Source organism: Pseudonaja textilis, chromosome Z (assembly GCF_049901715.1).
Source record: "Pseudonaja textilis isolate UNSWEBS1 chromosome Z, rPseTex1.2, whole genome shotgun sequence".
Lineage (NCBI taxonomy): Eukaryota > Metazoa > Chordata > Lepidosauria > Squamata > Elapidae > Pseudonaja > Pseudonaja textilis.
The window spans coordinates 80,680,099-80,701,518 of record NC_142008.1 but is presented as its reverse complement, the minus strand read 5'-3'; the positions used below and the strand labels follow the sequence as shown (position 1 = coordinate 80,701,518).

General features: G+C 36.1%; 1 protein-coding gene across 11 annotated transcripts in view; it reads left to right on the top strand.

Annotated features, from left to right (window-relative positions):
* FHOD3 (formin homology 2 domain containing 3) overlaps positions 1-21,420 on the top strand; it is a 288,676-nt gene that overhangs the window by 186,312 nt on the left and 80,944 nt on the right. For all 11 annotated transcript variants that reach the window (XM_026719582.2, XM_087916030.1, XM_026719581.2 and 8 more), the window contains 2 exons: positions 11,320-11,610; positions 16,725-17,623. In XM_026719582.2, coding sequence (XP_026575367.1) covers positions 11,320-11,610; positions 16,725-17,623 — 1,190 coding nt within the window. The remainder of the gene's footprint in view (positions 1-11,319; positions 11,611-16,724; positions 17,624-21,420) is intronic.

The window sequence follows — 21,420 nt, the reverse complement described above, 5'->3', positions numbered from 1 at the left end:
GAATATTGCTTTAAAATCCTTCAGGTTTTCTAGCTTAATGGCTATAATAATTTGATTTGATTTGATTAATCCTCCAGGTCTACTGCTGATTCAGTAGATTGTGCTACTTCAGAAATTAAAAATAATTAATTTTGCCCAGGTTGTATTCAGAAAAGCAGTATCTTGATCCAGAGAATGAATCGATAATCCTTGTTTATTTGAGGAAGACTTATGGCACTATATTGACTGGAGCCATGCACATTGACCAAAATCATTTTGAAACTCTAGAAAATTATAACTGCTTTTGAAAGTAAAAACTTCTTTTAGAACAAAGTGGGTGCATAAGAATAGGAGATTGGGTGTATATGTTCAAATTTTCATTTACCTAATTTTTAATTTGTATTACATTTAAATTATTGGTACTAAATTATTATTAAGTACCATAGCTGTTAAATAAAAAAAATGTTAGAATATATATGTAAACAAAATAGTTTGGTTTTTGTTTCAAGGATGTCTAAAAGAAATGTAGCTTCATGGACAGAGAAAAGTATACAAATGAACTATTTTTGGTAAATATAACTAATTAAATGGAGGGAGGGAGGGGGGGAAGGAAAGAAGGAGCCATGTTACATCTTTTCCATGAGCTTAATTGGCATCATTTGCATTGGTTTAAATATTTCCTCTTTGGGGATGTTCAATTTTAGTTGAATTTCATTTAATTACTGGAGCTCAATTAAAATTTGTTCATACACTGTACAATATATACCACATATGTCATATTTTCCTTATAACATGCTGTTATAATTGATAAAAACTTTTAAGTATGGTACATGATCAAAAATAATTTTCACTTGTATGTACTGTGGCTTGATGGTATATGACATGATGATGCGTATGACTTGAGTTTCTTGTCTAATAATTACTGCTGCAGCCATGCTATTATTATCCCAACTATCAGTTGAAGGAAGATTGGATGTAAACTTTCTTCATAGGCCAGTGTCAAACTTTAATTTAGTTTGCAAAGACTGGATCTGTATATTCACTTCTGGTAAGAAATATTTGGAATGGCAGTCATTCAAATTCATTTAATGGCATTACAATCCATTTTCCCTAAAATCAGAAGTCTTCAGTGGAAAATAGATATCTCTTTTATAACTGGTTTAGCATATGTCTCTGGCAGTTATCTCAAATATTACCTTATAAAATGTTCGTTAATTATTGTAGTAGATTGTAACAGAGCAGAGTCTTAATAGCTGAATCTTTATTAAACTACAGTAAATGTGCCAGGATGCATCACAATAATTAGCAAGGGTGCAGCATTATGGAACTTGCAAATAGATTGTGCATATTTTGAATATTACTGGAAGTAGAATGAGATAGACTACAAAATATTTTTTGCACTAAGAGAAAGATGAATGTCTCAAATTTAAATGTAACTATCAGCCCCAAAATACAGATGAACAGACAGCGGTTAACAAACCCAGAAAACACTTTTTGAATATGATTTTCTTAACAGCAGTATCATACAACCCAATTTTAATATTTTGCTAATGAAGAACCATACAGAATCTGCTTTAATACTTATTTTAAAATCTTCATACTTCAACTACTTAGCTGTTACAAAGAATTATCACAAATTACAAGCAACTAAAAAGAATATTTTGGTTTTTAGCTATTTGCAATTCATTTTATAATTTACTTTTCCTGATATAATTTGAAGACTTTTAAACAAAACTGTCTCCGGTAAAAGAAAAATATGACAGAAGGATAAGTATAAAAAAATGAAAAGAGAGACATACAACTAAAATAGAATGTCACAAATAGCCCAAATCTGCAAAGATAAAGTCAGAAGAGCTAAACCTCAAATAAACTTTGCAAGAAATATAAAAAAAATTTTTTAAAAAGACTCTTTCAGCATTTAAAAAATAAGAAAAACATCAAGCAAATGATCAGTGCACTAATGGGAGAAGATGACAAGGGACTGATAGTAGGGAGAAATCAAAATTGTGTAGTTCATTCTTTGCACCTGTCTTTACACATAAAAAATAGTCCCAATTGATTAAAAGTGGTACAGTAAAAGACAGAATAAGAATATAAGTCAAAATAGACAAGAAAACTATTTTTTTTAAAATCTATTTACTCCAGTTCAAGTTCAAATCATCAGGACCAGATGGATTATATTATCTCAGCATTCTGAAGTAGCTGATAGAGGTGGTCTCAGAACCACTGAACCATTTCTTTCAAAGATCCTGAAGCACTGGAGAAATACCAGAGGCCTGGAAAAGAGTTAATGTGGTTCCAATCTTTAAAAAAAAGAAAAAAAAACAGATCTAGGAAACTACAGATATATAGCCTGGCATCAATATGTGGGAAGACCCTGAAAAAGATAAGATAATAGATCTGTGATTACCTGTAAACAAGCAAAACTATTACTAGAAACCAATATGAGGTTTGTCAAAATACAAACCTTACTACATTATTTGACAAAGTGATTAAATTAGTGAATGAGGGAAATACTGTGGACATAATATACGTTGACTTCAAGCTATTTGGCAAAATAGACTACAACCTATTTCTTGATAAGATAGAAAAATGGGGAACAGACAGCATCACCACCTTATAAGTTCATAGCTGGCTGACCAAAGCACTCACATGTGATCGTCAATGGAATTCCATTTAAATGGAGGGAACTATGCAGTAGACTACCTCAAGGTTCTGTCCTAGGCTCAGTACTCTTCAACATCTTCAGTGTTGTGCTCCAGAAGGAATTGTTTTATAACTCCTGCAACTAGGAACAGTTTTCACCACTCTTGAATCATGAAGTACAAGTCAGTATGATCTGTTCCAGCCAACATTCCTATCATTTCAATTGACCTTAAAAACTTCAATTCTGAAAGGTAAAGTTATCATGAATGTAATTTTAAAATGTTACATTTTTATCTGCTTAACTCTTTGGCAGATATTATAATAGTGGATTCATCATTACTATTGGGATTGATAACAGCTAGTATGATGTAATAATTAAGGTATGTTAACAGGTTATTGGAGATAAACGACTATATAAATATGATGAAATGAATAACTTTTTTTACACTGGAATTCATAATTGTTTAAAATCTGTTCAGCATTTCTTCTAAGTATACTGTTTGTTCTTACATGAATCTGAAGGATAGTTAAATCTCGATAGGTTACACATCACATCTCTAATTAAATAGAGGTAGATAATCACAATAAAAGGTTGTTTCCATCACACTCAGCGGTGAATCCCTTATGTATCTCTGAGATTTTTTTAATTAAATTTCTGCTACTGATCTTCATGCAGTCAGGATTACTATACATGGAAAGTCCTAATGTCCTTTATGTAATTCCAGAGAAATAATATGGTTCCTAATGGCTTCAGCTATTTAATATATCAAGTATTATTGTATTTTCTGCTAAAATTGCATATTTTTAGACAAAGTACAAATTCAAGTCATAAAATAGCAAAACTGTAAATATCAGGCTCCAAAAATCAAGAAAAGTGCGTTCTCAAAGCAATTTCTTTTATTGTGCCTCAGTTGTATACAGAAATCTTGCCACATTAAAGTAGACTTCTTGGACCACAAAAGATATACCCATGTTGTTACCATGTCTTTCAGTTTTTTTGTTCCTTATTTTTTCCTTTATTTTGGAAATTCTGCCCCTGCTTTGTCATATAACAATCTCTGGGGATTCCTAGCTACCTGTCCCGTACCTGACATTTTCTCCAACCTAGGGTGATTCCTGACATTTTCTCCTGGTCCTTACTATTAGTACAGTAGCATCCAACAAATTTATTTTTCATGTGATTTAATTTACTTATTTGTGGTTATATCAGTTGGCTATTCTCATTTAATTTCTAGTCTTGTTTAGGAGTTTTGTTTTCATCCCTTTGGTTTTCACTTGAGTCCCAGGATTTAACGACCAGTTTTCAAATAGCAAAATCTATGGTGATAGTAGGAAATGTCCCTAATGGTTGGATCTTTATTATAATTTGTCTCAATATAATTAAAAAAAAGAAAAAGGGCAGGCAATTCCATGAACTTTTACTTAACTTCTCAGAAGTTATTTTTCCTTTCTTGTAGCAAAAACAGAAAGACAGATAATACCCATATCAGCGTTATTAAGTGCAAATCAAATCTAAATACTGTATATCCTTCCAATTTTGTATAGCAATTTTGGCTGTTTCCCATACTTAAAAGATAGCCTGACTGATAAATTCCAAATATGGGGTTTGCAGCCCAGCAGAAGATATGCTTCCATTATCCTCCATTTCTGTCCCATATGTGGTTATAAGATTGTTCAAATATTATGGCTTAATGTTCCAATTTTTCAACTGAATTAAATTGAGCTGAACTAAACTGAACTGGGTGACTGCAACCATGCCTTAGTAAACATTTTCTGAATTATCCGATATGTCAGAATAGAATTTGGTTTATTACCTTATGTTTTTAACATTAAAACTGCATTTTCATTTTCTTTTATTCAACCTTTGATAAATATATTAGAATTCATTGGGCCCAAGATTGTATAAACAGTTCAATTATTTCCTTTTTCTCTTTTGGTTTAGGAGCAATATGTGGCTTAGGAACCTAAATGGACTCCTCCAAAATCTTTTAAAAACATGGAATTTCAAAAGAGGCAATAGTACAATTATCTCAAATATAAGATTATATTGGTTTCAGAAGTCTAGAATATCAAAGCATATAATAATTTTTTGCTAGAATCAAAGATAACTAATACAACCTGCAATAACTTGTTAAGTTGTAACCATATAACACAAAAAGTATAATTTGGGCAGGGAGGGTATTACAGGTGACATTCAAGTGACTTATTGTAAAACAAAGGTACATTTGTTCTGGAGAATCTATCATTGGACCATATTAATTCAATACATGCTAGCCATTAACCTATAAAGTTAATTTTAAATTTGTATCTATTTCCTCTTCAGCAACAAAGTTAGACAATCTATTAATGAAAGTAAACTTAAATATGTTTAAGTTTACATTACTAAAGTTCCGTGAGTAACTTTCAGTCAATCATTATCTCTCACTTCTATTTACTTCAGGGGTGTCAAACCTGATTTCATTGCGGGCCACATCAGCATTGTGGTTGCCCTCGGGGAGTGAGGGTGGGGATAGGGGCATGGCTGGGAAGGTCACTGCTGACTTAGTGTGGGCCGGGGCATGGCCAATTTGACATCGCTCACTTGGGCCGGGTGGTGTTGGGGAGAGAATCCAGAGATCTCCAGCATGTGGGATGGTGGGTGGAAGGCTCGTCCCACAGGATGAGGTAAGGTAAAGCGATGCAGGGGTAGGGTGGGGTAAAGTGTGCTGATGCCACAAGGCAATGCAGGAGGTGGGGTGGCTGATGCCATTGCACGCTCACTATCCTTTGTGCGTGGGGAGCGATATTTTCTGGCAGCCTGCCGGCCCCTCAGTTGGCACTCTCTGCACCTCCATAGCCCACACCATCATCTGCATGTGCAGCAGCAGCATAAGCAGCAGGTGGCGGGGGGAGACACATGATACAGACTGCTGGACACACTCCATCCCACTGTCTGTTTTTGCTTGCAGCTGGAGACAGGTTGTTGCTGGTCAGCTTCTCTTTTTGCAGGTCTTGCCCTTGGCTGGCATATGGAGCGTGTTCCCCTTGCACATCCAATGTACATTGGCCCCACTGTGGGATGCCACCGTTGCCTCCGCTCAGCAAACCCACCCAGCCTGAAGTAAGCAGAGCAGCAGTGCAGCAGGCCATAAAGGCCGAATAGAGGTGACAGAGCACACCCAGGCACAGGAGGCAAAAGCAGAGATGGAGGGAGGCACACAATCCCAGCTGTGGCATGGTTCTGATGGGGATCCAGCTTTCTGGATTTGCTCACAGTGGTTGTCTTTTACTTGCTGGGCCTGGCCATGCTCTACCACCTCTACTCGGCCTTTCTACCTGGCCACTTTGCCTCTGTGCTGGGCAGGGCTGGTACCCTGGGCAGTGACGGCAGCAACCTAATGGACCTGTGTGAGCTGTTGGTGGCCTCAGTGGTGGCAGCGTCCCACAGCAATGCCAAGGTGCATCGAGTGCCTGAGGGAAATGTGCTCCATGCATGGGCCAAGGACAAAACCCGTGAGGGGGCTGAGGAGATGACCAGTGGCGACCTGCTCTCCAAACGCAAGGAATAACAACAGTGGGACAGAGTAGGTGATAATGATGTTTGGTCACTATCAGATTGCAGATCAGCGCCTGATCAGCTTGCGCTAGACCAAGGCACCGTGGCCAGTCCTTCACTGTTTCCAGGAGACCCTGCAGGCCAGATCTAACCTTTTTGTGGGCCAGATCCAGCCCGCAGGCCTTGAGTTTGGCACTCCTGATTTACTTCATAGAATTGTTTTCAGTGGGGGAAACGGGAAAGAAAAACAGTGCATGTGGCTTGAGTTCTGTACAATAAAGGTAGGATAGAAATCTAATAAATGTATTCAAATATAATACATTTATAATATATAAATATATAATACATAGCATTAATACATTCATAATATATTATATAATATGATATAATATAATAATAAAATATAAAGCAGTAGCCGAACAAACAACACTAATTTACATCACACAGATGGTACTTAAAGCCAAAGAACATGACTCAGTAACAACAGCCAGCCAATCAAACAATCTGAAGTCAGACTATGACTCAGAAGTAGCCGAACAAACAACTTCCAACTAATTTGCATCACATAAAAAGGTATTTAAAGACCAGTGCTCTGACAGACAAGCACAATTCAAAGCACACTGATGATATCTCCTTGAATGGTGACAGAATGTTTGCAAACCTAATTGCAAAGCTTGGAGCTCAGATCAACAGCCCAAATTTAATAAATAAATATTTCATCTTGGAGTATGCTCTCATTGTGGGGAATATAGTCATTCTAGCCGCTCCTAGTGGAGTAAAGTAAACATACAATTTGTACTTCTTGATCTTTAATAAGTCAGACTTATTCAAGTATCCTTGACAATTCCTATACAGGAGTGGGTGGTGGTGGTGGTGGTGATAGTGTTGATTTATTACTTGGAGGATGGGTGACTAACAAAAAGATGGCTAGATTTGTTGTTATTTTTGTTGTCCGATGTATTGAAATATATCTTCATAAATTCAGATCCAAAAAACAAGTGCATATTTTGGAATGAATAATAGATATTTTTAAAAAGCCTGCATTTTTTAATTTTTCATATTATTTCCAAGGACAACTCCATAGAACAAACAAATGCCTAATTAGGAGCAACAGATAAAAATGTTGGCACTCTGGAGTTGAAAGTGGCACAGTGACAAAAGATAAAAAACATTTAACCCTCCAAAGAAATTTAATCCAGAACTTAAAGCAGCAAAAAATATTTTTGCTTTTGTTATGAAAGGATATCTGGACATTATTCATTACTTTAAAAACAAGGATGGCTAAATTCCTGATAAAATATTGAAATTTTTTTTCACATGATGTTCATAATATCAGACACCTTTCTACTTCATTAGAATTCCTTCATGTGATCTGGGAAAAACAAAAAACAGAAGTGAGGCATACTCTTGGCAATGAAATATTTTTAATGGAAAATCTGAGAAAGTTCAAAATGAATAGCCAAATTTTATCACAATATGAAAAGAAGTACTTTCTCAATATGTAGCAGAGCCAGTATTTGACATATTATAACTTCCATAAAATAATAGACTGATTTTTTTCTACTTGTTCTGAAATTTCTTGCACATTGAGCCAAAGCGGCAGAGATTTCTTAGAATGCTACCTAGTTGTCAATAATCTTATTCATTTTCAGTAAATCATGTTATAGAGGTATCAACAGACTCCTTACAAGTGTAGTATTTTAATCCTTAGCCACGTTCAAACTTCTATTTGCAATGCTATCCATATTTTAATAACCATTATTACCTCCTGTATCTACATAAATACAAACATACCGTCCTTATTTTCTCATTATGAAATGAGAAAATCTAGATACTATCTAACTTTGTTAGATAATATCTAAGGATTTGACAAGCACATTTTTGTCAGCAAAGAAATTATCAGTGGTTTCTGATTCCAGTTGTGTCAACTAAAAGTAGCAGGTAAACACATTTGGATAATATTTCAGAACAGCAAACAAATCAGTCTCATCTGAATACAGTGGCAACTTGATTCAAACACTAGCATTGTTGGGGAATGTCTATGGAGATTCTCAGTCATCCAGGTCATGGTTGTCACAAAGGTGCTTTTTCAAGAGGCAACTAGACTTTCTGGTTTTTCTTTTTCTCATCGTTGGGTAAACAAGTTATTTGTGTCTGATCTAGTGACAATGATTCTCTCCTAGTGTTTTATTTATGAGTATCTTTGTAAAGCTGCACATCTCTTAAATGAAACCTCTATATTAAACAACCCCTTACTTTCTTTAAATAAGTTATTATCTTTTTTTTTCTATAATTGAGTTAAATTATCCTCAGGAAACTCTCCTCAGCAAACAATTCTCTGCAGTATCCATTTTCATACTGCATTCATTGTACAGATTTGAGATCTGGAGGATCTTAAAGAGAAGGCTAAAAGAGTTTTATTTTGTTAAGTGCTGATATCTGAATTACACGTTGTTAATATATACATTTCCTTATAATGTCTTAAAAGTCTTTAAAACCTGGCTGTTACCGAACCCGGGACACTGAATGTGCCAAAGGTACTGTTTCCTAACTATATTGCTAATAGGCCGATTATCTTACTCTTGTATATTTTGAGTTGGATATTTTAATATTTTTACTGGTTTTACTGTTCTAAACATTTCTTAAAAAATAATTGTAATATATTTCCGAACTGTAAGCCGCCCCAAGTCATTGACTGAAATGGGCAATCATAGAACTTAAACAAATAAATACATTTTCCATAGTTATCACTTTTGCAGAGTTATCTGTACATTCCCATAGTTATGAGTGGTTTTACTAAATATCTTTCAGTGCCTTTTAGGGTTTTTAGAGTATAGCATTTAGGGTTTTTAGAGTATACCAGTTTGTACCAACATCCAAGGCCAGGTACCCTGAAAAAGAATGTGGATTACCCCAAACATTGCAGAGTTCTCAAAACACTTTGGCAAGTTAAAATTGACTGAACATGGACTGATCATGGGAGAAAAGCTGGGATGAGGTAAAACTTTTCTGTATCTTTTAAGCATAGGAAACCCGGAGCTAGCCTGTTTACTGCAGGTAACATTTTTTTAGTAAAAGAACCTTTTGCTTCAAGTAAATGGAGTTGAGGGTCTTTGGAGCAGATCTGACAGTCACATTTCCAAGTTATGCTTTCTGTCACAGTAACCAAATTGTATGTTTGTGAGTATGTTGTGGGTGTCAGATGAATAATAAATCACTACTGTTTTCAATAATAGACCAAATACAATTCCAGTTTGTCCTTTTTTATTACCCCCTTTTGCCTTTCTTCCTATATATTGATTTACAGAGTAGTTACTCTTCCAACTTTGAAAGAACGTAGTTTTGATAAAGGATACTTCCCCTTTATCTAATGACATATATCAAGAAGAAGAATTATTATGGTTTACTAAAATGAAATCTTAGAGATAATATAATCTTTGTAGACTAAAACATTTAAAAGTAATACGAAACCTCTCATTAGAGACCAGATTGAATAATGAATAAGTGATAAGTCTCCATGGCTTTCTAGTATCAACTCAAGTTTCTTTTTAGCAATACAAATATCAGAGCTTTGGCAACATGACCCTGTACCAGTTTTGAGAATTTAATACTTCATTGTTTAGAACAACCAAAAGGAATTGTTTCAGTAATTTGTAGGTTATTGCAATCAGATATAGGACACATACCATATGGTTTAAAGGAAACTTAGAATATTTGGCAATGCCATACATGAGATAAATTGGCAGACATTACAGAAACTGGGTGGATTCCCTTCTGTGCAAAAACTGTAGTAGAAAATTATATATCATTGACACTTGACTCCTATTAGATGAGCACATATATATCAAAATTATTGTTCCAAATATTGCAGAGGTGTCAGAAAAAACCAGGTTTTTTTTTTCATTTGCAGTGGTCATGCGATAAAGTCAGGTTTACTGCACTTATTTACAGGACTAAATCATAAAATTAAATATGCTGAATTTATTATTTATTTAATCTTAGCAGTCAAAAATAATAGCTTTGCAACATTGGGAAATTTTTAGGTAACATAACAATTGAGTTGTAATAACAAGACCTCTTCAGTAGTTATATTAGGGGGGAGTGGAAATCACAAAGTTAAATTAATGAGTTCAGAGGGAGGAATTACAATTTTATCAAATTTGGATGAGTTTTATGGTTTATCTCAATAGCAGTAGACTATAATCTGATATACTTCATGTACCAGATTAGGTTACATCTCTGCTCCATAACCTGCACTGGTTGCCAGTTTGTTTCTGGGTCCAATGTAAAGTGTTGGTTTAAACTTAAAAACCTTGTAGCATGGGACCAAGATATATGAGGGATCGTCTCCCTCATTTACATTGGTTTGCTCTATTAGATCTCACAGAGAAGGCATACAATGGATACCAGAGCTACTTTTAATAGTTCCTAGAAAACATGCTCTCTCTACTGTGTTATCCACCTTATGGAACATCCTTCCTCCTCCCCTCCCCTCCCCCCCCAAATAAGACTGGCCCTATCAAAGTGTAATAGAGTCTGGTATTCTGAAAGATCCTTAAGACCTGATGATATAACCATAGAACTGGAGACTTCTGTAGGTATCTCCATTACTCATGCCATTTTTTATTCTCCTTTCAGCTATGATTTGATATTTATAATACTTATCACTGAGAATTTTCATATTAATATTGCTGTTTTTATATCTTTGTTTTTCATCTATTATTGTGTGCCACCCAAAGTCACTGTAGGTGAGATGAGTGGGTACATAAATTTAATCAATAAATTAATGCTCTCACTTTCTCCGTCCCTCCCCCCCACCCCCTCTCTCTCTGAATTTCATATGTACAGTACCTGCCTCTTTGTTCTCATTGCAGTAGATCTTCTTTGTATTTTCTCTATTGTTCTTTTTCTTTGGCTTTTTTTCTCTATATGTATCTTGGATTTATGTTAAAATACTTATCTGATATAGTTTGTTAAAAACTAATAAAATATATATTTAAAATATTAGGTACGTAGCAGCCATACATTTGAGATAAAACATGTATAAATATAAACTTCAATGTATGACTAGATGTGATTCATGTAAGCATTGGCAGGGCTCCAAATTATTGTTCTATAATTCTGTTAAGGAAATCTTTCTCCATTATTCTTTTCACCAGTGAGTGCCAGTCAATTTGAATCTGAACCTGAAGCCAAGGGAGAAACAAAATCAGAGGAGGAAGATGAGACCAAGTTCAAGCAGGGAACAGAAACACTCAAAGCAGTAAAAGGTGCAGAGGTAGAAGTGGGTCGAGAGCCAGAGAAAGAAGAAGTTGCATTAAGTGAAAAAGAAAGGCAAAATGAAGATGTGAATGAAAAAGACAACTGCTCGGCATCCAGTCTCTCTTCAGCAAGCAGCACTTTAGAGAGGGAAGAACCAGAGCAAAAACTAAGCAATAAAGATAACGCTGGTAAATTTATTTTTTTATTTTATTTTTATTTTGTTTGTTTGTCAAACATGTACAAGATAACAAGTATAGGTATGAACATAAACATGAACAAAGGAAATAAATACAGATAAATAGGGACAGTAAGACAGGGATGGTAGGCACGCTGGTGCGCTTATGCACGCTCCCTTTAAGGACCTCTTAAGAATGGGGTGAGGTCCGTGGTAGGCAGTTTGAGGTTGAAGCTGTGAGGGGTTGTGGCTGTAACAGTGGAGTCGGGTAGAGCATTCCAGGCATTGACCATTCTGTTGCTGAAGTCATATTTTCTGCAATCGAGTTTGAAGCTGTTCACCCTGAGTTTGTATCAATTGTTCACCTGTGTATTATTGTGGTTGAAGCTGAATAAGTCATTGACAGGCAAGACTTTGTAGCAGACAATTTTGTGTACTATGCTTAGATTGGACAGCACAGTTTCAGATTGTCCAAGCTCAAAATTTCAAACCTGGAGGCATAGCAAATTCTACTGTGAGTAGAGGAGTGGAGTATTCTTCTCAAGAAATACCTCTGAACCCGCACAAGCATGTTAATGTCTGATATACAGGCAGATGTATTGTATTCAAGAACTGGTCTGGCAAAGGTTTTGTATGCCCTAGTTAGCAAGTCAATGTTACCAGAGAAGAAGCTTCACAAAATAAGGTTAACAACTTTTAATGCCTTTTTGGCAATGCTATAGTGAGCTCTGAGGCTTAGATTGTTTGAGATGAGTACTCCTAGATCTTTGACAGAGTGAGGGTTGTCTGTGAGATCGTTTCTGCCCAACTTGTATTTGGTGTTCTGATTTTTATAGCCAATGTGTACGACAGCATTTATTAGTTGAAATTTGCAATTGCCAATTATGTGACCATACTGACACAGTCAAAGTCGCTTTGTAGCATTGTCAGTGGTGTTCAATAATTCATCAATGAAGAGGATGTCAACAAAGAGAATGTCATCAGCGAAGAGGATGCAGCTGCTTTTAATATGATCACATAGGTCGTTGATGTAAAGCAGAAAGAGTGTGGGTCCTAAAATGCTGCCTTGGGGGACACCGCTGTTAACTGATGCCAGATTCGATAGGGCCCTCCCTATTTTGACTATTTGTTGCCTGTTGGACAGGAATGCAACTATCCACTTGTGCAGGGATCTGGAGATGCTATAAGAGCTTAGTTTCAACAATTGTTTGTTGTGTACCACTGAATAGACTTACATAGACTTTGCAGAAGTCTATGTAAATTACATCTATTGCTTTACCCTGGTCAAGATGTGTGGTCCAAATGTTTTTGCAGTGTAGGAAAAAAATGTCCTGAAACCAAACTGCTTGTTAGAAAGCATGTTGTTTGTTACTAAGTGGAGGGTGATGGATTGTTTTATAATTGATTCTATGATTTTACAGGTGACACAACATAGTGAGATTGGTCTGTAATTTTCTACTAGACTAGGGTCTCCCTTTTTAGGTATGATAGGTATGACCATGGCTAATGACCATAAGTCAGGCAAGGAACTGGTTCTGCAAGATACCTCATAAATTGTGCATAGAGGTTCAGCTAGGGCTGTGGCAAGCTTTTTCAAAAAGTAGGCACATAATCCATCGGGGCCAATAGATAAGAGATGGCTTTAGGTTACGTAGTGCCATTTCAACATTATCTACTGTAAAATCAATATGTAGTATATTGTTACAATTTGTTGTGGTACGACTAGGAAATGGGGGCAGCAGCTGTTGCTGTCAACAGAGACTGAGCTGAAGAATATATTAAAGAGGTTTGCCTCTTTAATTGAACTGTACCATGTAGTTTTGTAATTTTCACATTTGGTTTTTTTTTTTTAAAAAAAAAAAACTGAGCCTGTTTTCTCACCTGTAGTTTCCTATAAGTTCATAAAACATAGGAGTGGGTCTTTGATCACATTCTATACCCCCATAGCTTACTGTATTCCTATAGTTTAGTCATTGGGAGAGTTCAATATACATTAAAAGACTCAGTAGGTTAAATAATATTATTCTTGTAGGAGAGCATTATATTTATTCACAGTTCTTAATCCAAATTGTATTAGATTAGTATCATAGCGCAGGAAGAGGGACCATGGGATCTTCTAGTCCAGTCTCCTGCTCAAGGCAGGAGACCTTACACCACCTCGGTCAAATGGCTGACCGGTCTATTTTTATTACTACAGCTGCTGTCAAAACTTCTTTTATAAATGCAAAATAGAAATTCAGGAATCTGTAAAATATTTCAGTTGTTTTCATCTTGCTCCATGTTCAAGGATTAACCAAATAAGGTGATGTACTTTTCAAGTTTTTTTTCCCCCAAATTCACATTGTGCTTCATGAAAGCCCAGCCTGACATGTGATTCATGACTGAAAGTTAAAGAAACTGGCTACTCTTACTGTATATTTGTCTATGTATCTGTATCATGTGTATGTGACTTTATTTTCATACTTAGCAACCTGCTGCTTATTATTGAACATCCTGATAATGGAGCAGAGGCCATGCTTCCTTTGAATCCATGCATAAGCAGAACTATTTCGGCATGGAAAGCTGAATTCATACCTGCACAAAGCTGCTTCTTTCTTATGACCAAAGGGAAAGAAAACTTACCTCTGTTTTGGTTTTCCATGTTTTCATTGCATGTGAACCAAAAACAGAATTCATTTTAAATTTAAATTTTACTATCCAAAATTGAAAGTTGATTTTTAATTGGAACACTATTTTGAAAATCAAGCACTGTCAGCTGGGCGGGGAAGCCAAAACATTTTCTCACAAAGTATAGTAACAAGCTACTATCAAATCATGTCAAGAGACTGCATAGGTGCGTCCATGTAAGTTACAAGAAGACAGAATCAACTTACTTCTTACTTTACATATTTCTGGTCTGCATATAATTGGTCATTAATAAGTATATTAATACAAAACTAAATTCTGATTTATTATTTTCCTAGATGCATGCCATGGATAAATGTTTAGGCCCAGCACTTCATACATGAATATTTTTGCTCATATTCATTCCTGTACTTGTGAAAGCATGTATCTTATATAATATATTACCACATTTTGTTATTCTAAACATTGTGTGAGGGGATTCTATGATATCATTTATTGTTGTATGCAGCATTTATTCGTTAGTAATATCCTTAATGAAGTTTTTAATAAAATACTGCATATTTATTTTGCCCTTAATGACTGTTTTCATTGGTATATTCTAAATTCACCATGTAACACTTCCATGAAAGAAAATAGGACAAAACTGGAATTCTAAAATTTTGCATGCAACTATATATTCTTTAGCTATCTAATAATATGGAAGTTTGGAGCCCTGTTTTATATTATCTTGGCACCGTTTACCAGTCATATGCAGTTTGGGATGCATATTTGATTAAACTGGAAATTTTCAAGCAATCTTTCTGTTGCCAGTACTTGGTGGGCAAATGCATTGTAATGACTTACTTAGATGATATAAAGGAGAGCATGAATGTGTTTTAACTGATTTGGTACAGATATTTGCTTTAACGTGGCTTTCACTGAGCTGGGTTTTGTGCTGACAGATGCATATTCCATAAGTCCTGTCAGCCTCTTAAAACTATATTTGAGTTGTACTCAACACAGTGAAAACAAAATGCTGAGATTTTGTCGAAAACTCATTAAAAATAAATTTTAAAAAAAGAAACAATAATATAGCAAAGCAAAAATATTAATCAATAAAATATAACTCTAGATTTTCTACCTCCTCATAAGTAATTGCCAAGCTACTTCTGATTGAAGTCAAAGAGAATTTATGGAAGGTCTGGTGTAATTTCTAACAATGAAAACAAGGGCTTCACTTGCTTTAGGATCAAAGCTATTTTCTTCACTTAATTATTTTTTTAAAAATGCATTATTAATTAGGTAATTAAATAGGAAAATTAATGATACAGCCTTCCTGTTTCAAAAGAAAGTTGCTTAAAATAAAGGAGAGGTTTATTTAAAAAATGAGAACTTTTAATGCATTAATTTAAAAAAATTGATGAGGTTCATAGAAAAACAAGATACAGCTATTTTTAAATGTGTTTAAATAGAGAGACATTTTAACTTATCTTAAATTAGAATTCCATCTGCACTGAATGAATTTGGAATGTACAGGTAGTCCTCGACTTAATAACAGTTAATTTAGTGACCGTTCAAAGTTACAACACCACTGAAAAAAGTGATGTCATTTTTCACACTTATGACCATTGCAGTATCCCCATGGTCATATGATCAAAATTCAGACACTTGACAACTGACTCATATTTATGATGGTCACAGAACTACGCCACCACAGTTCTATAATGTAATGATATATTAATAATACATTAATGCTGAATAACTAGGAAAAATATACAATATAGTGGAGTTATGCTTTATATCATACACAACAAAACATGTTAAATGTTCTGTGGGAGGGAAGGGAATTCTACTTCATTCAAAAGCATACTAGCTCAGAAGTAGAATCCATGTTTTCTGCGTGTGTTCTGTTTGTTTAGGTGAAAACTGGAAAAGATCCTTAACTGAAACTCTGAAAAGCCATTCCAAATCAGTGCACACATTGTATACAATCCTATTTAATGGATGCTTTGCTAAAGAAGAATTACTGATCATATGGAAGGTTAGGATAACTAATGTGAGGAAATTGTACTATCTATCTAATTAAAGCATCCAATAAAAATAATGAACACTAATATTAAAAATAATAAAGGTGATAATGTTATCTGAGTCATCTAAGTTTTATCTTCTGATATATTCCAAATTCATCACTGCAGATGGAATTCTAATCTCAGATACTAATGTGTTTATCTTATAAAATACATTTTAAAATAGATGTGTCTTGCTTTTCTATGAATCTCATTCATTTTTTAAACTAAAGCATGAAAAATTCTCATTCCTTTTAATAAGCTGCTCTTCTTTATTTTAAGCAACTTTCTTTTGAAACAGGAAGAACGTCCCCTCACATATCCCCCGTCCCCTTTTAGTAAATAGCGTTACAATTCAGTAATGTCATTTCTTACTTTCAAGTTCATTTCAGGATGAAACAATACTGGTTTGTATATATTCTCAGCAAACGTGTCTCATTACTATTCAATGTTTCAGGCCCATGTTTGCAATCCATACAAGATGATGATGATGTGAATGACCAATACAACAACATCCTCAACAATAAACGGTTCATGCTGGATATGCTGTATGCCCATAATAACTTGCCTTTTACCAAGGATGAAAGAGTTAAAGATTTGGAGGCAAAGATAGATATAAAGAAGGTGTTGAATGCAAGTGATGATACTGTTATCAGCCTACCTAGCAGGATTTCAGTTCTACAAACTAGTAAGCAGGCCAAAGATGAATGTATAAAAAAAATGGAAATTGGAAGTTTGGAAAATCAAGGCAATGTGAAGATCTTTGCAGAAAGATTCAACAGTGGTGATGTGGCCAAAATTTCTAATTTACCTGAAAATAATCTTAATGAAAATATTTCTGAAAAAAACCCACTGCAAGTTAAAACAGAATCTGACTTTATTTGGGATCAACTCTTGGCTAGTCCAAGAAAATTGAAAATCAAAGATATGGATTTCACAGATTTAGGAGATGAGGATGATATTGACATATTGGATATACAGATCAGTCCTAGTGATTCCCTGGTTCCTCCTCCCCCACCTATACCTTCTGTTTTAGGTTTTCCTCCTCCACCCCCTCCATTGCTTTATAGATGTCCTCTTCCACCCCCACCTTCTGGTAATTTATTGGCTCCATGTCTGTCCAGCACTCCTCAAGGTTTAGTGTCATCCCCACTTCCTAGAGATCAAGCAAACTTTATAAAAAAGAAGAAAACCATTCGTCTCTTTTGGAATGAGGTGAGGCCATTTGAATGGCAGTGCAAGAAAAACAGACATTGCAAAGGATTCCTGTGGTCAAAACTAGAGCCTATTAAAGTAGACACTGCCAAATTAGAACACCTCTTTGAAACTAAATCCAAGGATCTTCCTATCACAAAGGTACTGTTCTTTATATATCTTAATTTTATTCATATTATAGTAAAATTTATAAATAATTCAGTAACTACTGGCATCAGATTTCCATATATAATAAATATTTTATTTTATAAAGTACAGGTAGTCTTCGACTTACGACCACAATTGTCCCCAAAATTTCTGTTGCTAAGTAAGACATTTGTTAAGTGAGTTATACCCCGTTTGATGACCTTCCTTGCCACAGTTATTAAGTTAATCTGATTTCTCTACTGCCTTATCTTATTATTATTGCCTTACCTTGTCAGAACCCTGTAGTTGTCATAAATATGCATCTTAATTTTTATCATGTGACCATGGGGCTGTTGCACTAGTCTGTAACTGTGAAGAACAGTCATAAATGACTTTTTTCAGTGCTATTGTAACTTTGAATAATTACTACATAAAATGTTGTAAATTGAGGACTATGTACTGAGAATCAAGAAAATTGCCTAAATAAGTTTAAAATGTTACATAAAGTTCAAAACCATGTGTAAATACCAGATAAAAGATCTAAACTAGGACAAAGAGTTAGTTTCTTCCTCATTTTCTTTTTTATCACTAAAAATCTCTATGACTTAAAACAGGGATCCTATGGCCCATGGGACAGATATGGCCCCTCAAGGCAATGTATCCGGCCCGTGTGCAGTGGTGATTCAGCCCCACACCCCGCCCCACTCCTTCCAGCCACTCCTTACATAGTGGCTGCGCCATCTGCATCGCCCCTCCTCCAGCCGTTGCCCTTATCTTCCAGCCTGCGGGGATTTGCTCACCGCACAGGTAAGGCTGAAGGGCACGGGTGGCAGAGGACAGCCAGCTGGCATAGGGCCGATGCCGGTGGCGCAGCCACGTGGTCCCTGGCCACTTCCAGCAGCTGTACTGCAGAGAGTCCGGGTATAGATGCGGGCTGGGAGAGTGGGCTGAGCGCTATCAGCCTTACCTTCCAGCCCACAGGGCTTACAAATCTCACCGTGGCTGCCTGGAAATGTAAGGGCAATGGCAGGAGAGGAAGACAGGTTCTGTGCCCACTGTGCTCAGCAGGTGTGTGGGAACTGGAGAGCTGTGCAGGGACGGCTCACGCAAAAGAACAGTGGCAGAGGCTTGCAACTTTTATCTGCTGGCTGGCCTTTGGGTAAGGCCCCTCTTCCCTGTCTCCCTTTCCACACTGTCCTCTTTCTCCAAGCACCCGGACCAGGCCAGACAGCAATTCCCAGAGAGGCGCCCTGACCAAAGAGGCTCAGACTGTATCCCACAGTTTGCCCACCGCATAAACTGCTCCCGCCCCTTTTAAAAGAGCCTCAACATCTTTTTTGTATCATGGTGACAAGGTCACATATTCTTGAAACTATGACTTTTGATGCAGCCAGGGGTGGGATACTACCAGTTCGGTAGAACCGGTTGTTATGATTCTCCGTAGTTCAGAGAACCGATAAATCGGGCCTCTGGCTGGCCCTGCTCCTCTCCACCCATTGCTCCACTGCCTGCCCATTAGTTTTTATCACACTTGCGCGACATTGCACGCATGCACAACACTGCTGCCTGCAGTCTGCTCTTGCACATCTGCCATGCCAGCCATTGCTGCCTGCCTTCTGCTGTGGCCCTACCTTTACTGATCTCCCTGGGTGAATGAGGCTCTGCAAGCCCCAGTCACCTTCCCCCCAGTTGCCTTTTGCCGCTGCTGCCGGTCTCCTTCCCCCCATTTGCCTTTTGCTGCCGCCAATCGCCTTCCCCCCACTTGCCTTTTGCCACCACCACTGGTCGCCTTCTGCCAAGGAACACGTGGAGAGGCTCGTACAGGCTCCAGCCAGATGCGCGGCTGCTTCTCACACCGGCTGCTGTTGCTGGGAGAGCAAGAGAGTTTCCCCGTACAGCGAAAAGCTTCCAAGACCCTCTCCCATTAGAAACAGGTCCCTTCACACATACGTGCTTGTCGTTTCCAGCTCTAGGGGATGGTGCTAATTTTCATTACAAAGTTGAAGAGCCAGTACTTTCGAAGACGTCTCTGTGGTCATGTAACTGGCATCACTAAACGCCGAAGACGTACGGAACGCTGTTATCTTCCCACCAAAGTGGTCCCTATTTTTCTAGTTGCATTTTTACATGCTTTCGAACTGCTAGATTGACAGAAGCTGGGACAAGTAATGGGAGCTCACTCTGTTACATGGTGCAAGGGAAATTTTGATAGTTAGGACTATTTTCTTTTCATTGTGCTTGAAGGCAGATGCAAAGAATAAATTAAACATTCCACTTTCTCCCTGCTGCCATTCACATCCTTGCCATTTTAGTGAACCTTGGTGTTTTTTTTCTTGTTTCTTGAAAGAAAATTTTTATTATTTTTGGCATTTGTTGCTTAGTTTATTCTGAGCCTTCGCTTTCCTAACTTTATCCTTGCAGGTTCATGCTATTGCTGGTAGTCTGTTTCAGTTATATGTCTCTTTTTCCTTTAGTTATATGTCTCTTTATTTTTATACATTCCTTTAGGATTTTTTACTCCTTCAGGATTTCCATCCATGGAATTCTTCCTAAATTATCTCTTAGTTTGTTGGTGCCAGCTCATATTAACTGAATTCTGGTGTATATAGTAAGCCTTACAGTTGACATTCTTTTATGAAAAAAAATCCCAAAATATATACTTTCATCTATATAACTTTTTCTTATCTGTTTGCTATTTAGACATCCAATTCACATGCTCAATGTTCAAACAGTTCTTACATATTTTTTTAAAATACAAATCTGATATCTGTATTAGAAACATAGGGATTTTTTTCTGTATAGAAACTTCTTAATAAATACAACTCTGTCATGAATACCAAAACGGTATTTCAGCTATTTTGCACATAAAAGATCTCAGAATGTGCATTCTGGGGAAAAAATATTCCGATGAATATAGAAAACAGTGACAGGACGGAAAAAAAATAGAAACATTTGATGGCACATATTAAGCTGTGAAAAGGAATTATGAAGTATTATGAGGATTACTGTAATTCAACAAAATTCTGACTTCATTTTATTTTTCATAATAAACTAATTCTGCCCATCTCCCTTTTTTAAAATAAAGACTAGGTTTCCTTTAAAATTTGGAATGCTGAAAACCATTCTTAAAGTATTTGCATTGTTTGCTGTTGATTATTTGCTATTTTTATTAATGAGATTTGCTCATTGTCTTAAACCTACGCAGCTTACAATAGTCAGCGAAAATCAAATAATTAAAATAGTTAAATCCAAAACCTAATCCCCCAAATTGGGTACTGAAATAAAAGAGCTAAATTTTGTTTGATCTGTCTTTCCTTGGCTTTTTAATGCTAGGTTCTGTCATCTTGCACACCTCACCTCCAAGGAACTACTATTCGTTGCCTCTCAACCAGCCACTCTAGCAGTACGTGGAATAATTATTTCAGTAGCATTTCAAAATTCTGTTACATTACCTATTAGCAATAAGTATCTTTTCCCAAAACTAAATTGGTTATTTCCTGAATGTGCCTACCCTGAGAATCTTAACAGTCTACCACAAAAGTCTCTGAATAATATGAAAAAAATTCAATCTCCTAATGAGTCGTATTAAAACCAATAATGATTAAAATCCCTGTCTTTAAATTTCATCAACATGCAACGAAGGTGAGACATTAAAACCTTCCTTTAATTTCTCTATCACCAAACTTCCAGAAGCCTCTTAGAATACAGATCTCTTAAGCAATGGTAGCATTATTGTTTCTGAAAGTGGGCCCAAGAGCACAAAGCTGAGGAAGATTTCTTTAAAAATCATCCAGCTCCTTCTGAATACAAAT